Raw genomic sequence first — 17,103 nt, 5'->3', positions numbered from 1 at the left:
CATACAACACGTGTTGCCACGTCAGCTCTTCGTCTCATTGGAGGAAAGATCGGGAGTCTAGAACGTAGGACGCACCTTCTTGGTCTCGCTCGAGGTGGTGGAGCGGCAGGGGACCCAGGTGGTAGATGCCCAGGGCGCCGGCAGAGTTGACCATGGCCACGCATGTGCTGTTGGGCGAGAGGCAGAAGGCCATGGGGATCTCCGGGTGGCCGGCGGTGGCGGCGGACTCGCTGTTCTTCTTGGCCTCGAGGTCCATCGCAGCAGCGTTCTCCCGGCTCGAGGTACGCACCAGTGGGTGGTGGTCGAGCGACTTGGAAAGGGCGCGCGCCGCGTGCTTGAGCAGCTCCTCCCCGCTCCTCACCTTCTCCTGGCCCGCCGCTGTCTCATGAACCAGCTTCGTGCGCTTTCCTGATGGTGGGGCGATGTCGTGTGTGAGTAGCGCGTAGTAGAAGAGTGCGATTAAAATAAATAAATGACTGAGAGGGGTACGTACGAGGCGAGGGAGAGGAAACAGAGTCGAGTGTGCTCGTCTGAGGCATGGAATGTAGCACCTGCAGCGTAGCACTGGTATTGTGCTGAAGGTGAGTAGACATACCCTCAAGAGGTATAAAAAGTAATAAAATAAATAAATAAAATAGAGAACGTAGCGGCGAACCTGTCCCGTATTTCGAGGAGGCCGTTGAGGTAGCCCACGAAGACGAGGCCGGAGGCGTGGTGGAGGGCCGTCACGAACGAACCCGACGGCTCATCGTCGCTCTCCACCTCGCCACCCGCGGCGTCGGCCACCACCTCCGTGAACTGCCACCCGGTGTAGGTCTTTTGTTGTCGACGAGCCACACGACACACGACACACACGGTAACACGATAGGCACGACACGCATGTGGACGTGAGCGACAGCTGCAAGGCTGCGCACAAGGAGAAGAGAGAGGAGGGGGAGGGCAGTACAGGGAGGGTATTAGTCGAGATGGTCGACGACGTGGGCGTGGCCGGAGGCGGGGTGGCGATCTGCACCGCGGGAGAAGAGGAGGGAGACGAGGTGGAGGCGGAGGTGGACGAAGCCAGAGACGCAGAGATTTCGGCCCACGCCGAGCTGAGCGGCGCGGCCGACGTTTTGTACTCCCACCGCGTCATCACCGACTTGGAGCCTTTGGCCATGTCTAACGCACACGACGCACACGGAACATTCAACACACACAACTGTAAGGCAAGGGAGTGACCGTCGACGGGGGCGGGTGCCTATACCGGAGGAGACGGTGAGTAGGGCCTTGCCGTGGGAGGCCGGATCGAAGGCCAGGTGGGTGAGCACCGACGGGCGAGACACCGCGCCATCCGGTCGCAGGAGCGGATTGAGCGGGATCGACGAGATCAACCGTGACGTGCACGCTTCAGCGCCACACACACACGACACACGACACACACACAGCCACAGACACACACACACGTGAGACTAACAGGTTCAGGCCGCAAGAAAAGAAGAGAGACGTACAGCCCTTGGTGAGGTCGATGCCCAGCTCGAAGAGGCAGATGGCCGGCCCGATGTGGCTAAAGGTGCCCGCTGCCGCGATCACCACCGTCCCGGCGGCGTTACGGCTGATGTCGACGTGTGCGATCGTGAAATCCGCCGCGTGGAGGCGACCCGGCAGGTTGACCACGCCCCAGCGCTCATCAAACATCTTCTTGTAGAACACGTGCACCTGGCCACAACACCCAACAACAACCAAAACCCAACAACCCAAGGTGTTGGTGGTGATAAGAAAGCAAAGAAGAATGTGAGGATTTTGGGCGTACTGCGCCTGAGGCAGAGACATGAAGGAAGCAGGGAACGCCGGCGGGCGCCAGGGCTCGGTCGAGAGGCACCTGCGACGAACTGCGAGTGATGGAGCCTGGTGTCGGGGGGGGGAGGGGCACGCGTTGAGTGTGTGAGCCGTCATTCGCGCGTTGACGGTGGAGTGAGGTTTGGGGGGAGGGATGAACATACTGCGTTCAGCCAGGAATTTCTCATCGAGGTTCCGAGGCGGCACAGCCAACGATGTCGGTGGTGCGTTGGCGCTCGGCGTGTGGAGAGTGTACTACCGCACGCGACACGGCACGGCAAGACACGACACGACACACACGACACACAGAGGGTTAGCGCCATGTGCGTTGGCAAGAACGATCAAGCCAACAACAGCAGCATGCCCTGTGTGGTTGCTCACCTTGGGGTCGGCATTGAGCCACTTGAGGCCCACGGTGCCCTCGAAGTCGAGTATCTTGATGGGCTTCTTGGCGCGGCTCGCCGGCTCGTCCTCGCCCCACTCGGTGACGTTGTCCTTCATCTCCCAGATGCAGATCTTCTCGTGGTCGGCCGAGAGCAGGAGCGGGCCGCCGAGCGTGGCGGGCGCCCACTCGAGGAACCGGATGGCCCACTTGTGCGGCGTCACGACCGTCGCGTGCTCCTCGGGCACGTTGGCGCTCGCAATGTACAGCTTCTGCCGCGTCGAACCGCTCGGCGTCGGCCTGCAGACGACAACAACAACACCATCACGTGTGTGGCGTAGTCGATGATGATGATCATGAGCCAGGCTGCTTCAACTTCACTGCACCACGTCACGTGACGTGGCCAGGCAGGCTGAGGCTGAGGTTGGGGCGGGGTGGTGCACGTACGTCGCGGGGTCGTGCGCCTGGAGGTCGGCGTCAGCGGCCGAGTAGGCGATGAGGTTGTCGGCAGACCAGGCAACACATCTGCAGCCGGGCGCAGTGAGCGTGAGCGACCATTGTCTATTGAAGCGGTACCACCCACCTGGTGGGTGCCGCCAAGTGCCGCAAGCAGGGGCAAGGTGGATGAGGATGAGGAGGGGGCTGTGTCGTGCCTGTAAGCAGGGAATTGGAAGAATTCAGAACAGATGTGCTGCGTGCTGATCCGGTTGTGACACGTGGTGCCTGACCCACCATGGTGCATCAGATTGACGCGGCACACCTCCTCCATCGCTGCTTCCTCCCGATCACAGCAGCAAAGATGAACACAAACCACAAAACAAAAAAGATAATAAGAGAAGAAAATAAAAGGAAAACAACCACCAATCCTGGTTTTTCTGGCCATTTATTTGCTTATCGTAACTGTGAAGAGGAAGATGGACGCGCCACCAGTTGAAGATCTCGCACAACAGCTCAACGAAACCACCCTGGAAGCGTCGGGTACAGGTTGAGGTCGCCGTAAATCGAGGAGTTCGGATTTGTTCTCTTCCTCCTTTTACATTTGGTTTTTTTTGATGCGTTGGAGATGTTTGTGAGATTTGCATTTGCCTTACTTCTGGCCTTTCGCTGTGCAGGCGAAGATGTGGCACCAGAAGAGCCAACGATTGAAAGCCCCAAGGCGCTCACCTGGCGACGCAACAAGCTGTCGGACAAGGAGCGCTACGAGGACGACTTCTACTTCGAGATCAACGGCAAGCGGATGGTCATCAACCAGGTGAGGCACACATACGCTCTCTCCCCTCCCCTCACTGGCTTACAGCCTGACTCTCCCCCTCCGGCGCTGCAGGATGTGGCCAACGAGCTTGACACCGTGGGGCTCACCGTGTGGGATTCCGTACGCCGCCCACCGTGTGTGTGTGTGTGTTGTGTGTGCAGTGTGTGTCGTGTGCGGTGTGTGCGGTGTGCCGGCGCGCTGAGCACACGAGTATTTACGTGCGTTCGGTGCAGAGTTTGGTGATGATGAAGTACCTGGAGAAGCTGCACAACCAAGGCCGATTCGGTCGTGGTGCGCCATCGTCGAGCCCCGCCCACTATGCGCGCGCATTGAGTCCACCGGCTCACGGATCTGCTCTTTTCCACAGGGATGAAAGTCCTGGAGCTGGGCAGCGGTTGCGCTCCGGTCAGCATTGCCGCCGGCATGCTGGGTATGTGGTGCTTTCACGAATGTAGGCGCAGGGTCGAATTAACGCAGTACTGATGTATGGCAGGAGCACAAGTGACTGCGACCGACGTGGAGTGGATCCTGGTGTTCACCAAGAGAAACTCGGAGCTCAACCGCAAGCTCATCGAAGAGGGTGGTGGTTCGGTCGAGTGTAGAACATTGTATTGGTAAGTGGCGTCATATGTGTATGTGTTTCGCTCACATGCGTATTTAGTTGAACTGACATCATCATGGACCACGATCGTTCGCAGGGGTAGAGAAGCGGACATGGAGGGGCTGCCGCATTTTGACTTTATCATCGCAGCTGATTGTATCTACAAGGAGAAGCAGGTGCAACCTTTCATCGTTGAAGTGGCGTGAGGGTCATGTCATACGAGTCCGTTAACATAACGCGCTTTATGTTCACCAACGGCACACCTCCAGGTGGTCACTCTCCTGAAGACGATGCACCAACTGGCAGATGAGAAGACGAAGATACTGGTCGGGTACGAGCAGCACAATCCAGAATCGGCCCACGCATTCTACGTCCACGTGAACCAGTACTTTGACACCGAGAGCGTATGCATCCCCCACTCGCACATCAACAACGTACTCCCGCGGATCCGTTGCAACTGCGTGTCAGCTGCTGATTGGCATTCGTGTGTGTGTGTGTGTGTGTGTGTGTGTCTGTGTCTGTGTGTCTGTGTGTTCTATCGTGACACGATAGATCCCGCTGAGCCAGCACGATGGCTACTATCAGCATCCCAAGATCAAGCTGATGTGGCTCACCAAGAAGGAATTCACCCCTCCGCCCACCATCTCGGAGGACACGAATTGGGTTTCGGCCACCGCCACGGCGTCAAAGAAGGAACAACAACAGGCCTGACACCACATGTCCTGACGACAGTGCAACAACAACAGCTTTGCATTCCGGTTATTTTCTTGGTTCCAATTCTTTGCATTTACGTTTCGCTTGGCTTTTCTTCTTTTGCCCTCGCCGCAGCGATTCAATTCATCCATCTTCACGTGAGTCGAGTCTCCTGTTCCGATAGACAACCACAGCAGCGTCATCATGGAAGGCCAAGTCGAACAGGTCCCCTCTGCCCCTGCGGAGCAGAAGCAGCAGCCCGCGAAGGGAGGCAACAAGAAGGAGAAGAAGGCCCCAGCCCCCAAGGTCGAAGAGCCCGAATGGATCAAGCATCGCATTGCCATTTGGGATGAATTGAAGAAGCAGAGCGCGCAAGAAGGTGCCTTCACCTGCCCAATTCAAGTCCTATTCTGTTTTTCTACGCAATTTTTACTTAATCTTGCATCCTCCTTGCTCGTGATGTGAAACAGAGGGAAAGCCCATCAAGATTACTCTTCCCGACGCCCGCATCGTCGACGCCGTGGCCGGCAAGACCACGCCCCTTGACATCGCCGCCAGCATCTCGAAGAAGCTGCGCGATGAGACCGTCGCCGCCAAGGTCAACGGCCAGCTGGTCGATGCCTGGCGCCCGCTGGAGCAGGACGGAACCCTCGAGCTTCTCAACGTCGATAGCGAGGAGGGCCGACACGTCTTCTGGCATTCGAGTGCCCACATTCTTGGTCAGGCCCTCGAGCGCAAGTACGGCATCAAGCTGTGCGTGGGTCCGCCCGCCAAGGAAGGCGACAAGTACCACTTCTTCTACGAGGGCCGCATGCCCGACGACGAGCTCAAGGTCTCGAAGGACGATTTCAAGGAGCTCAACCGAATCATCGCGCAGATCATCCGCGAGAAGCAGCAGTTTGATCGGCTCACGGTGCCCAAGGAGACTGCCCTGGAGCTGTTCAAGCACAACCCCTACAAGTCGCAGATGCTGAGGGACAAGGTGCCCGAGGGCGGCAGCTGCACCGTCTACCGCTGCGGCAACCTCATCGACCCGTGCCGAGGCCCCCACGTGCCCAACACCGGCTTCGTGAAGCTGCTCGAGGTCATGGACAACTCGTCCTCCTACTGGCAAGCCAACAAGGACAACGACAGCCTCCAGCGCGTGTACGGTATCGCCTTCCGCAACAAGGAGGACCTCGATCGCTACAAGAACGACCTCATCGAGGCCGAGAAGCGCAACCACCAGAACCTGGGCAAGGCGCAGGAGCTCTTCTTCTTCCACCCGCTCAGCCCCGGCTCGTGCTTCTGGCTGCCCCACGGCGCTCGCGTGTACAACCGCCTCATCGATTTCATCCGCAGCGAGTACCGCAAGCGCGGCTTCGAGGAGGTCATCACGCCCAACGTCTACAACGCCGACCTCTGGCTCACCTCCGGCCACTGGCAAAACTACAAGGACAACATGTTCGCCTTCGAGTGCGAGGGTCGCCAGTTCGCCATGAAGCCCATGAACTGCCCGGGCCACTGCCTCATGTTCAAGCACAGGACCAGGTCCTACCGCGAGCTGCCCCTCCGCTTCGCCGACTTTGGTGTCCTCCACCGTAACGAGCTCTCCGGTGCCCTCACGGGTCTCACCCGTGTGCGCAGGTACTCTACTCGCCTACCCCTGCCGCAGCAGTGCTCTCCTTTTCTTGCCTTGGGCCTGGCTCTAATTACTTGTCGGTGATGTGTGAACCGACCTCGCGCACGACAGGTTCCAGCAGGACGATGCCCACATCTTCTGCGCGGCCAACCAGATCGAACAGGAGGTGTTCTCGTGCCTCGAGTTCCTGCAGCACGTGTACGGCATCTTCGGCTTCGAGTTCTCGCTCGAGCTGTCCACGCGCCCGGACAACTTCCTCGGCGAGATCACCACCTGGGACAACGCCGAGAACCAGCTCAAGATCGTGCTCGACAAGTTCGGCAGGCCCTGGAAGCTCAACCCCGGCGATGGTATGTTGTTGTTGTTGTTGATGATGATTCTAATCTCGAAGCCCTTCAGTTCCATCGAAGCTGACCCTTTCCCGCTCAACGCGTCGTGCAACCACCATTGCCAGGTGCCTTCTACGGCCCCAAGATCGACATCAAGATCCAGGACGCCCTCAGGAGGAAGCACCAGTGCGCCACCATCCAGCTGGACTTCCAGCTCCCGATCCGCTTCGAGCTGGACTTCATGTCCGGTGAGAAGGAGGGAGAGCTCACCCGCCCCGTGATCATCCACCGCGCCATCCTCGGCTCCGTGGAGAGGATGATGGCCATCCTGCTCGAGCACACCGCCGGCAAGTGGCCCTTCTGGCTGTCGCCCCGACAGGTACACTGCTGTGAACGCGCGCTTCTCAGTATTACTCTCATCAGAGTCTGACCCTGCATTGTTTGCGGCGTTGTTTGTGGGGCCACGCAGGTGGTTGTGATCCCCGTCGTGAGCGATGCGGCCCAGAACGAGTATGTGGAGAAGGTGAGGCAGCGCCTGCACGATGCCGGCTTCTACGTGGACAGCGACCTGTCGGACAAGAAGCTCGACAAGAAGATCCGCGAGTCGCAGCTGGCGCAGTACAACTACATCCTCGTGTGCGGCAAGGAGGAGATCGAGACCGAGACTGTCAACGTGAGGACGAGAGACAACGTCAGGCACGGTACCATCCCGCTCAACGACCTCATCGAGAAGCTCAACGCCCACGTCGCCAAGCACGAGTAAGCCCCTCTTCATCATCGTCGAAAAAGAACCGATCACGACGCCGACTACACGATGTTTGTGCCTAAAGAGAGCTCACCAATATCATCAGCATCACCACATCTTCTTGCGTTTGGGGTAACTTACCAAAAACGCGTCTGTCGGCGGGGGCCGCCTCGGAGCTGGTCGGCACACCGTCGGACTTAGGGCGGCGGTAACTGTTGTGGCGATGAACAGGGGAGGGAGGACGGAGCGGACGGACGTTGGCTGTTTTCGAGGAAGAAGAGGAGCAACAGCCCAGGCCTAACCCTCCGAGCAAGCTTCCCGCCAGGGGTCCCCGATGGTCGGGAAGCGTCGAGAGCTCTCTCTTCATTCTACATCGCCACCGCCAGCATCACGCGACCCAACGAGGCGCAGCAAGCACGCAGCTGAAAGATGAAGTGGAACAGGAGTGTTGTAGTGGTTGTACTCGCGTTGGTGGCCATCTTGTACGCGGCCACTGGCGCTACACGAACCGTGGGCGATGATGGCTGTGTTCAGACTCCGTCCAACGCCACTTGCGCCAACTACACGATGCCGTCGGCGATGGTGCAGGAGGGCATCAAACATCTGTGCGACGAGATGCCCACCATGCCCGGCTGTACAGTCCAGCGGGTCTGCGCTGATGAAGCCAAGAAGGTCGGAGCCAGCCCCTACTGCAAGGAGTTCTCCATCTTGAAAGGTTTCCAACCCAAATCTGCTCCGGAAGTTTGTGGGCGAAGATGAGCTGAGTTGATAATTTGAGTGGTGGTGTAACACTAGATCTCTGCGTGGACATGCCCAACATGGCCGGTTGTGCCAACTACTCCTCAATGTGCTCCAACGAGTCAGTTGTCCAGCAGTGCCAGTCCAAGGTTCTCCTCCTTCTCGTTCATGGTGCCGGCGCACGCTGACCACCGAGCTCTACCCCAATGACAGGCCTTGCCCTTGCCTTCGACCATGGCCACGTCGGACCTGATTGAGCAGATGTGTGGCGAAATGACTATGGCCGACTGCGACCGCTGCCAGAAGCAGGTTGAGCCTCTCCTTCTTGATTCAGTTCCTGTCTTTTCCAAATGGCTCACATGTTTTGGCGACCAATCAGGGTTCCCTGTTGCAGTGTGACCTGCTCCTGGTCTACAGCGACCTCTGTCTGGTACCACCCCCTGCCAGCTCTAATATCAACAGTGACTGAATTGCAATGCTAACACTCTTCACTCAGTCAATGCCTGAGATGAGCGGCTGCAAGGCGTGGAAGGAGATGTGTGCTGCTCTGCCGAGCTGGTCACTCTGTCCATCGTCAGCCAACCCTGGAGGCAGTGCTGCGGTACCGGACTTACTTTTGTGGGCTTTCCTATTTAGCCTGTGATCACTGATCTGGTCTCCACACCTGCAGGCGCGCATGGCGGACATGTACTACCAGTCGCTCTTCCTTACCCAGCTTTTCCGGTGGTGACGCAGACCCGCGTTTCAGGTGTTGAGCATTAGGATGCAATAAACAGGATTGAAGCCATGTGCTTGCCGCAACCGTTAAGATTGTGGCCAGTCAATGATGTCAGTGATTCACGGATGTGTGTGTAGGCGCCGTAGTTAAGTGGTAAAATTCTCGCTTAGGGTGCGAGAGGCCCCGGTTCGATTCCGGGCGGCGCCCTATCTTTTGCTTGTTTTAGTGCAGCTCGAGTGTGTTCAAGGGTCGGTGACCTTTGAACACACTCCCGGGCGGAGCTGGTCAATTTCGATTGCTTTCTTTATGGCCTGAGAGGAGGATTGGGGGGGAGGGTATCACTCGTCCGGTTGGGGGCTGAGACGTGCAAGGTCGCGCTCGAGGAGCCTGATTTGCTTCAGGAGGTCCAATCGCTGCACCACGTCGATCCGCCCCTTGTTCCAGTCCAACTGGAAACACCCAACACCACCCACCACGCTTCAGCAGTTGAACAACCTGCCAGTGGGCGCGTGCGTGTGCGGTGGTGCGTGTGCGGCCAAGAGGATTGTTGATGGCGAACCTGGGATATGTGTAGGCCGTGGAGGGAAGACACCACAATCTCGTTGATGCCGTCGTTGGTCACGTCGACCGCCCGCACGCAGAAGATCGGCTCCGGATAGCTGTGCCGCCACGCCAGCCTGTACTCGGGGCCTCGCTGCCGCTCCTCCTCCTCCTCTTCCTCGTCGTCGTCCTCCAGCGGCTCCACAGCTTCGGGTGTCGCTGCCCGTTTGGTAAATAAGCCAGAGCTCTGTATGCACGTGTCGTGTCGTGTGTGCGGTGCGTGTGTTGTGGTGCGTACTCTCAAAGGAGCTGAAGGTAAGTGATCGGGATGTGGGCGTGCTGGTCATCATATCGGCCATCGCCGCTGACGACGACGACGCCGTCTCTTCGTCGATGGTGGAGAGCGACGGGTCGGAGCTGCTCAGGTTGGGGTGCGACAGGTTGCGCTTCCCCAGCATGCCGCTCCCCCCACCGCCGCCGCCGCCGCCACTCAACTGCATCTGCAATCGCTGCGAGAGGGATCGGGCTCGCGACTCGGTCGACAGGAAATGCGACAGGCTCCGCCCCGTCTTCCGCGCCCTGGACGCGAAATAATGGTTGACACGCAACAACCACCCGACCGATCACAATCAATCGTCGATACGAGGAGAATCATACGATTGGGAGAGGGACGGGGCGTACTGGGGTGGTGGCGAGGAGGGGGGCGGGGTGAGCTTGTAGACGAGGAGCTCCTGGGAGAAGGTGGTGATCAGGATCTCGAGGCACCCGTCCCAGTCGATGTCCGTCACCTCGCACGACAGCACCGAATCGAACGCCTCCGACTGCTCCAGCTGCAGCGGCTGGTTGAGCCCTGTTGACACACACGACACACACGACACACACGACACATACACACACACACACACACGACACACACAATCAGCCCAGAGTGCGTGCGGCCGCGCGTGTGCGTGTGCGATTGAGAAAAGGGGTTAAACCGTTTTTGATGATGGAGTGGTAGACGATGGCGTAGCCTGAGGCCCCGCCGACGACCAGGTGCACGTCGTCGAGAGGGGGAGCGGAGGAGGAGAAGGAGAACGAGGGCTGTGAAGAAGAAGAAGACGACGACGACGACGAAGCAGAAGCGGGAGAAGAAGCGGCCGGATCACCTCCGGCGTCGGAAGGAAGAGTGAACGAATCCGACGTGGAGAGGGTGAAGGAGGAGGCCGTAGATGAAGAAGAAGACGACGACGAAGCGGGAGATGATGGTGGCGGGTGCTCGGAGGAGGCCTGCTCCATGTTCTTGTGCAGCTTCAGCACCTCGGGGTGCATGCACTCCTCGTCGGCGCCGATGCTGCGGCACTGCCTCGACGACCTGCACATGCCGGCAAAATAGAGATAAATAAATATTAGTACTATGAATATTTATAATAGATAAATAAAATAAATAAATAACAGAGAGGGCATTACCGCGGGCTGAATATCTTGACGCTACTGATCGGACCCTCCAACACGGCCTCCTCGTGCGTGGTGCCCGCCTCTATGATAACACATTTATAAAATGTCAAGGCTATAATAAATAAATATAAATATAAATAAATATGGGGCGACGTGGCGTTGCGATGTGGTGGGGAGGGCTGCTAACGCACCGTTGGTTATGGAGAGACACACCTGGCCACTGTGGCAGCCGTACGCCGTCACGCGGATGCCGGGCGCCTGCCAGATGTCCACACACAGTGGTGGCCTACACGACACACACGACGCACGACACAAAGCGACGCGTGTTAGGCTCTCTGCGCAAGCCGTTGCCGGGGGTCTATCTGTACCCGGGCGGCTCTGCAAACTCAGGCAGCACCGAGTCACGCAGGCTCGGCTCGCATTCCGTCAAGGCGCCCGGTTCTGACGTCTGTTCGCGGTCGCTCGATCGATCGACCGATCGGTCATGAAGTAAGCTCGCCGAGCCACGCGTGAAGTGACGACCCGCGCAGTTCATGCCAGGGCGGTGGGAGGTAATATGTGGTTGGGGGGGGGGCTCACCTGTTGGAAGAGGTGCATTTTGTTGTCGTAGCCCGAGACCAGGACGACCTCCTGGTCATCACCCTGCTCATCGTACAGCCTGGACGTAAACGCAAAGTTGAATTTGACAAACAAACCAAAGCCAAGCCGGGCAGCGATGACGATCATAACAACGACAATGAGAGCAGCAGCAGCTGCTGCAGCAGCAGGCCAGAAGAGCGCGAGTGCGTACGTGGTGTGCGAAAGGGAGAGCGGCATAAAGTCGAGCGGAATGGCGCAGCTGTCGTCTGCGGGAAAGCGAATGGGAACAATCAATTGCGAGCGCTTCACTCACTCGCGCGCGTGTAGAAAGGTGCTGGATTGGGGAGCGGGAGGGGACGTTACTGGAGAGGGTGATCAGGGGCACCGACGCGGTCGAGCTGAGACCGTAGGCGATGAGCAGCGCCTTGCCCTCCTGCACGAGGCCGGGCAGAGAGAGGAAAACGTTCAAGAGAAGTGTGAGTAGTGCGAAGAATGGTTGATGTGTGCGCGCTCAGTCGTTACGGCGTCGCTACGTACGGGAGAGGCGACGACGATGGTGATAGTGGGCGCCTTCTGCGGGCCACGGGTGAACGAGTCGATGGCGAGGATCTCTGGCGGGAGAGGAGAACAGAACACAACACGACACGACGAGCATCACCAGCGCAACAAGAAGGTGGTTGAGCAAAAGGCGAAGTAGAAGAAGGAGAAGGAGAAGAAGGAGAGCGGAGTGGATGGGGAGGCACGCACGGTTGTTGTGAGGCGTGGGGAAGGGGAATGACCGGAACTTGACCCCGCCGTATGCTTCGACGGCTTCGACAATGTAGAGCTCCAACCGGGTAGCGACCAGAATCTTCAACTTGCCGGCGTGCTCGAACGTGGCGAGCCCGAAAATGTTGGTGGCTGATATCAGTGTGACCTTTTAGTATTTGTTTGGATTTATACTCGAATTACAAATAAATCAAAAGATAATAAATAAAGCAGCAGAATTATCATCAAGAAGGGTGGAGCCACACCAGATGGTAGTCGAAAATATTGGATCTCTTCCATTTGTGGCTGCCGTGAGCTCACACCAGCGCCGCCTCTCCCTTGCAGCGGGTCCATTTCCAGAGTCTCAATCTCTGCGATGGAGTCTCAATCTCTGCCACCGCTCCGATCTGGGATAAATCCGGGCGCGGACAGCTCCAAAGCCGGAAAAATACAAGTGTGGAAAAATGGGGCCTTTTTTTCCTTCTTTCTTTCTCTCCATCCCCCAGCAAGAGGTCTCCGACGCCGGTCGTATCGTCCTCTTCCCCTTCTCCCTGAGGTACCGTCATGTCGGATCACAAGCACTACCACCACCTCGTCATCGATGGTCGCGGCCACCTTCTCGGTCGTCTGGCTTCCATCGTCGCCAAGCAGATCCTCAACGGCCAGCGCCTCGTACGTGGACATCCACCCCCCTCGCATTTCAATGCTTGATTTGGAGCCGAAGGAACGATCAAATGATTGACCTTCCACCTGCACAGGTTGTGGTCCGTTGCGAGGAGATCAACGTCTCCGGCTCGTTCTTCCGCAACAAGCGTACGCATTTCCCATTTGCCCCCATTTTGCTACACAGGGTACTAATTGATCTTGCATTCGGGTCGTGCAGTGAAGTACCTTTCGTTCCTGAAGAAGTGCTCGAACGTCAGGCCCACCCATGGTCCCTACCACTACCGAGCCCCGTCCAAGATCTTCTGGAGGACCGTCAGGGGCATGGTTGCTCACAAGACCGCCCGCGGTGCTGAGGCCCTTGGTCGCCTGAAGGTCTTCGAGGGTGTGCCCCCTCCCTACGACAAGATGAAGAGGATGGTGTGCCCCGCTGCCCTCCGCGTGCTCCGCCTCAAGCCCGGCCGCGCCTACACCGTGATTGGCCGTCTCTCCGAGGAGGTCGGCTGGAAGCACGCCGCCACCGTGAAGAAGCTCGAGGAGAAGAGGAAGGTGAGGTCCGCCGCCTACTACGAGAGGAAGAAGGCCCTTGCCCGCCTCCAGACCAAGGCTCTGGCCAACCGTACCGAGCAGCTCAAGCCCGTCCTCGAGACCCTCACTGCCTACGGCTACTAGACGATCCGTCAGGTGTGTTCTGCTGCTACTCTCTAAAACCAAAAACCAATACACATGATGCCCTCTTGCTCACCCATTTGCGCATTGCTGCGCATTAGCCTCTTTAAAATTGATTTATTTTTTTTAACGAGGATCTGTTGATGAAGGTGAGTTCCGCTCACACAAGTTGCAGAGCACAAACTCGTTCCAACGCTTCAAGAATGCCCGTCGAGCTTGTACGGTGGATCACAGTCAGCGCGCAGACAACGTGGCCGAGTGGTTAAGGCGGTAGACTCGAAATCTACTGGGGTCTCCCCGCGCAGGTTCAAATCCTGCCGTTGTCGACCACTTCCTTTTGGTGTTTGCCTCCCTCCTCTGCAGGCCTGCAGAAATCAAAATGCCCAATCCTTGGTAGCTGTTGTGGCTCTTCTCTTCCAGGCCAATTGGCTTGTTTTATCTCTCCATTTGATTTTATGGCTATTGATTGGTGCAGAAGCCCAATAGCATTCCAATTGTGCCTTGGTGTCCTTGGAAACAGGTGAAGTGAAAGAGCAGAAGGCTGCAAGTATTATGGGCAGCACCAATTACATTCAATAGACACCATCTTATCATTGGGAAAGTACTATTGTTGTTTCCTGAAAAACCTGGGGTGACAGTGTGCAAATCTTGGGGCTGGCAACTATGCCACCTTTTATTAAGGCATTTGGTTTTGGTAGATGGATGAAATTTCTGGGCTTGGTCATGGTGGATGTAGTGATGCAATGAGATTACAAGCAGATGCAGAAAGTACAGTGCACCTTGTCATCACTCTTTCATTCTCATTAGAAGATGCAGCCACCAGGGAGGAGGGCATTGAGCTTCTCTGGCACTGTGCAGTCTACACCCAACACCTTGGTTCATTAAAGAACAGTTGCTTAGGTGAACTGGTTGTTAGAAGACAGGCTGGCACTGATCTTGTGTGGGGGCAAGAAATTCACCACAGAGGAGAAGAGAACAGTACAGATGGAGTAGGGGGTTTGGGAGCTGGGCCAGTCAAAGTTGTTTGAGGGTGTCACCAAGCCTATGCAAAAGGCTGATAGGGGCCTATGCAGCTTTCACCTCCTCACCCTGCTAGCCATCCTCCTCATTATCACTGAGGGTCCCAACATGGGGCATCACATAGGCAAAGGGTCATGAGCTCTGTCTGCAGGCCTGCAGAGGAGGGAGGCAAACATCAAAAGGAAGTGGTCGACAACGGCAGGATTTGAACCTGCGCGGGGAGACCCCAGTAGATTTCGAGTCTACCGCCTTAACCACTCGGCCACGTTGTCTGCGCGCTGACAGCTACCCAGAGGCACAAGCTCTACGGGCATTCTGAAGGAGACACTAAAATATTTATCAGCCCTGCTCCGTCTTGCCAACCCAGTTGGAAGCTTCCACAGTAGAGTGGCATGCCACGTCACCAGAGACGAAGTTTGTACAACGTTTATTCACATTATTGGCGTCTGCGTCGGCTTGGGCTTCACTTGGGCTTCTGGAATTGGTCATCGCCACCCATCTCGTTGCTCCACTTGTCGGCCAGAGTGATGGCGGCGTCCCTCGACAAAAGCTTGGGGCTGTCCCGCATCAGGTAGGGTTCGTTGCCCCTCGCCTTCAGCCTGTTGAGGTGGGTGTGGCGAATAAGCGGCGTAAATAAAAAGGCACCTTCGGCTGGGCCATTGTAACAAAGAAGAACGTACACGACGTCGTTGTGGGTGGCAAAGGTACGAAAGCCGATGTAGGCGGCCCACAAGCAACCGCCACCGACCACAGGGAAGAGGGTCAACCACACCGCCTTGGTCTGTAAAGAAAGAAGAACCGTAAGAACCGACGTGTAGCGCCACTAGTTGAACGAGGGCAGGGTACGTTTTCGTTGTAGGTGCGACGAATGGCTTGCATGTCTGAAGGTAGTAGTAGGGGGGCAGCTGGGGAGGTAGTGGGCGAGGTGGTGCGTGTGAAGTTGTGGGGCGAGTTGGAAGAAGAAAAAGCTGGAAGCCAGTACTGGTAACGCTTTGGCGACCACCAATCCGCTGCGCCTCTTGGGAGATGGTCAGGGATTGGGTGCATTCCAGCCATGCCGCAGCCACAATTGGAAAACGACAGATGACTCCCGGCAGCGCATTGGCCGTGACACACCCTTCAGGGTGGCGATGAGATGACGTGGAAGCAAAACGCGTTTTGTATCGTGTTGTTTGGGGGCAGCACAAGCCTCGGGTGCTGCAGTACTTCACCTCTCCTCCGTTCTACTCTCACTTTCGCCTCCGCCGCACAACGAAGGGTATCAGAGGGCCGCGTTGCAACGCTTTCCACCACGCGTTGGTGGCTTCTTCGTCTTTTTCATTTTTGGTCTGCTTCGTCTTCGATGGTTGAGCGGTAGGAGTGATGAAGCTTCGTCGGTGCGTCTTCTTCTTCTTCTTCTTCACGTGACGGAAGATAACTTGGAGAGAAGACGTTGACGATGCGTGGCAGTCTTCAGAGTGGCGTAGGTGTGGAGTTGGCTTTTGCTGTTGATCCGCGAGGTGTTGTCGCTTCGTTCGTTATCTTGTTTGGCATGTTTTGTCGTTCGTTTCCTTCTTCGTTCTTCGTTCGTCGTTCGTCGTTCGTTCTTTCTCCTTTTCTCTTTGTGTTCTGTGCATTCTTTCGTTCGTTAGTTCGTTGCGCTGTAGGCGGCAGGCCTGCTTACTGAGCGTTGGTGGCCTGCGGGGCGCCGTCAGTGTTCGTTCGTGTCATCGCGGTGGTGGTGGTGGCAGTAGTAGTAGGGTTGCCACTGGCCAAGGCGGCGACGGCGGGCTGGGCAGCAGCGGCGTCAGAAGGTCCGTTGTTTTCGGCGGCAAGCTGCTGCTCCAACTTCTTCATCTTCTTCTCCACCTTCTCACTCTTGCGACGCACCTCCTCCTCCTCCATCTCGTTCATCTTCGCTTGGAGGCCATCACACCTGTGTCGCAGGTCCTCGACGGTCTTGCAACAGCAACACACACAACACACAACACAACACACAACACACAACACACACAACGTCCTATTAACTCTGCAGCACATAAAGGACACACGAACCGCACACACACGCGCATGCGTACCTTGTTGGCTTCGGCGAGGGCGGCCTCGAGGGCCATGTTGGTGGCCTGCGACTCCTTGAACCGCTGGATGAGGTCTATGTTCTTCCGCACCAGGTCGAGGTTCTTCTGCAGCAGATCTCCCGTGGCCTTCTCCAACTCTGCGATCTTGGCCGCCGCCGCCGCCACCTGCTCGGCGGCCGCCGTCTGCTGTGCCTGCGCCTGCGGTTCTACTGCAAGCGTCGACGTCGCAGTCGGCGTGGGCGTGGTCCCCGGTTCGGTCTTGATTTCTTTCTTATCGACGCTGGGCGGCTTGTTGTCCCGGGAGGAGGAGGAGGAGGTGGAGGACCTGCGGGAGGTGGCCGACTTCTCGAGCTCATCGACCCTGTCGCGCAGGCTCTCGTTCTGCTTGCGCAGGTCGGCGTTGTTCTTCTTCATGTGATCGTTGGAGCGCGCGAGCTCTTCGTTCTTTTCCTTGAGCTCGCTGTTCTTCTTCAACAGCACGAATCTCTGCTTGCGCA

General features: G+C 57.3%; 9 protein-coding genes across 9 annotated transcripts; 4 read left to right on the top strand and 5 right to left on the bottom strand.

Annotated features, from left to right (window-relative positions):
• Positions 1-34: 34 nt before the first annotated feature.
• On the bottom strand, positions 35-2,966 carry ACA1_315820 (uncharacterized protein; the record flags this gene model as incomplete). Its single annotated transcript, XM_004349618.1, has 11 exons — positions 35-408; positions 494-564; positions 656-816; positions 947-1,158; positions 1,244-1,384; positions 1,488-1,695; positions 1,790-1,884; positions 1,980-2,070; positions 2,197-2,497; positions 2,645-2,722; positions 2,914-2,966. 11 exons carry the CDS (start codon positions 2,964-2,966, stop codon positions 35-37), a joined length of 1,785 nt encoding a protein of 594 aa, XP_004349668.1.
• A 145-nt stretch (positions 2,967-3,111) lies between these two features.
• ACA1_315810 (uncharacterized protein) lies at positions 3,112-4,761 on the top strand (the record flags this gene model as incomplete). Its single annotated transcript, XM_004349617.1, has 9 exons — positions 3,112-3,175; positions 3,310-3,449; positions 3,522-3,569; positions 3,683-3,740; positions 3,817-3,879; positions 3,943-4,063; positions 4,148-4,226; positions 4,320-4,454; positions 4,603-4,761. The coding sequence occupies 9 exons, from the start codon at positions 3,112-3,114 to the stop codon at positions 4,759-4,761; spliced, it is 867 nt and encodes a 288-aa protein (XP_004349667.1).
• Positions 4,762-4,947: 186 nt separating this feature from the next.
• ACA1_315800 (threonine-tRNA ligase) lies at positions 4,948-7,456 on the top strand (the record flags this gene model as incomplete). Its single annotated transcript, XM_004349616.1, has 5 exons — positions 4,948-5,122; positions 5,214-6,369; positions 6,476-6,714; positions 6,819-7,072; positions 7,163-7,456. The coding sequence occupies 5 exons, from the start codon at positions 4,948-4,950 to the stop codon at positions 7,454-7,456; spliced, it is 2,118 nt and encodes a 705-aa protein (XP_004349666.1).
• Positions 7,457-8,005: 549 nt separating this feature from the next.
• ACA1_315790 (copper transport accessory protein) lies at positions 8,006-8,906 on the top strand (the record flags this gene model as incomplete). The annotated part of the gene is made up of 6 exons (XM_004349615.1): positions 8,006-8,153; positions 8,234-8,325; positions 8,390-8,485; positions 8,556-8,606; positions 8,673-8,777; positions 8,847-8,906. 6 exons carry the CDS (start codon positions 8,006-8,008, stop codon positions 8,904-8,906), a joined length of 552 nt encoding a protein of 183 aa, XP_004349665.1.
• A 326-nt stretch (positions 8,907-9,232) lies between these two features.
• ACA1_315780 (uncharacterized protein) lies at positions 9,233-9,793 on the bottom strand (the record flags this gene model as incomplete). Its single annotated transcript, XM_004349614.1, has 3 exons — positions 9,233-9,343; positions 9,454-9,653; positions 9,733-9,793. 3 exons carry the CDS (start codon positions 9,791-9,793, stop codon positions 9,233-9,235), a joined length of 372 nt encoding a protein of 123 aa, XP_004349664.1.
• Positions 9,794-10,063: 270 nt separating this feature from the next.
• ACA1_315770 (uncharacterized protein) lies at positions 10,064-12,551 on the bottom strand (the record flags this gene model as incomplete). Its single annotated transcript, XM_004349613.1, has 11 exons — positions 10,064-10,284; positions 10,412-10,788; positions 10,884-10,953; positions 11,063-11,157; positions 11,240-11,319; positions 11,451-11,529; positions 11,662-11,716; positions 11,814-11,883; positions 11,988-12,061; positions 12,198-12,350; positions 12,521-12,551. 11 exons carry the CDS (start codon positions 12,549-12,551, stop codon positions 10,064-10,066), a joined length of 1,305 nt encoding a protein of 434 aa, XP_004349663.1.
• Positions 12,552-12,761: 210 nt separating this feature from the next.
• ACA1_315760 (ribosomal protein L13, putative) lies at positions 12,762-13,532 on the top strand (the record flags this gene model as incomplete). The annotated part of the gene is made up of 3 exons (XM_004349612.1): positions 12,762-12,869; positions 12,956-13,010; positions 13,081-13,532. The coding sequence occupies 3 exons, from the start codon at positions 12,762-12,764 to the stop codon at positions 13,530-13,532; spliced, it is 615 nt and encodes a 204-aa protein (XP_004349662.1).
• Positions 13,533-15,012: 1,480 nt separating this feature from the next.
• ACA1_315750 (uncharacterized protein) lies at positions 15,013-15,596 on the bottom strand (the record flags this gene model as incomplete). Its single annotated transcript, XM_004349611.1, has 3 exons — positions 15,013-15,148; positions 15,230-15,330; positions 15,396-15,596. The coding sequence occupies 3 exons, from the start codon at positions 15,594-15,596 to the stop codon at positions 15,013-15,015; spliced, it is 438 nt and encodes a 145-aa protein (XP_004349661.1).
• A 612-nt stretch (positions 15,597-16,208) lies between these two features.
• ACA1_315740 (uncharacterized protein) lies at positions 16,209-17,020 on the bottom strand (the record flags this gene model as incomplete). The annotated part of the gene is made up of 2 exons (XM_004349610.1): positions 16,209-16,487; positions 16,607-17,020. The coding sequence occupies 2 exons, from the start codon at positions 17,018-17,020 to the stop codon at positions 16,209-16,211; spliced, it is 693 nt and encodes a 230-aa protein (XP_004349660.1).
• Positions 17,021-17,103: the final 83 nt, after the last annotated feature.

The sequence above is a fragment of the Acanthamoeba castellanii genome (genome assembly GCF_000313135.1).
Source record: "Acanthamoeba castellanii str. Neff unplaced genomic scaffold scf7180000083943, whole genome shotgun sequence".
NCBI lineage: Eukaryota > Discosea > Longamoebia > Acanthamoebidae > Acanthamoeba > Acanthamoeba castellanii.
Note: the sequence above shows the minus strand (reverse complement) of the source record. Positions and strands in the feature narration are given on the sequence as shown.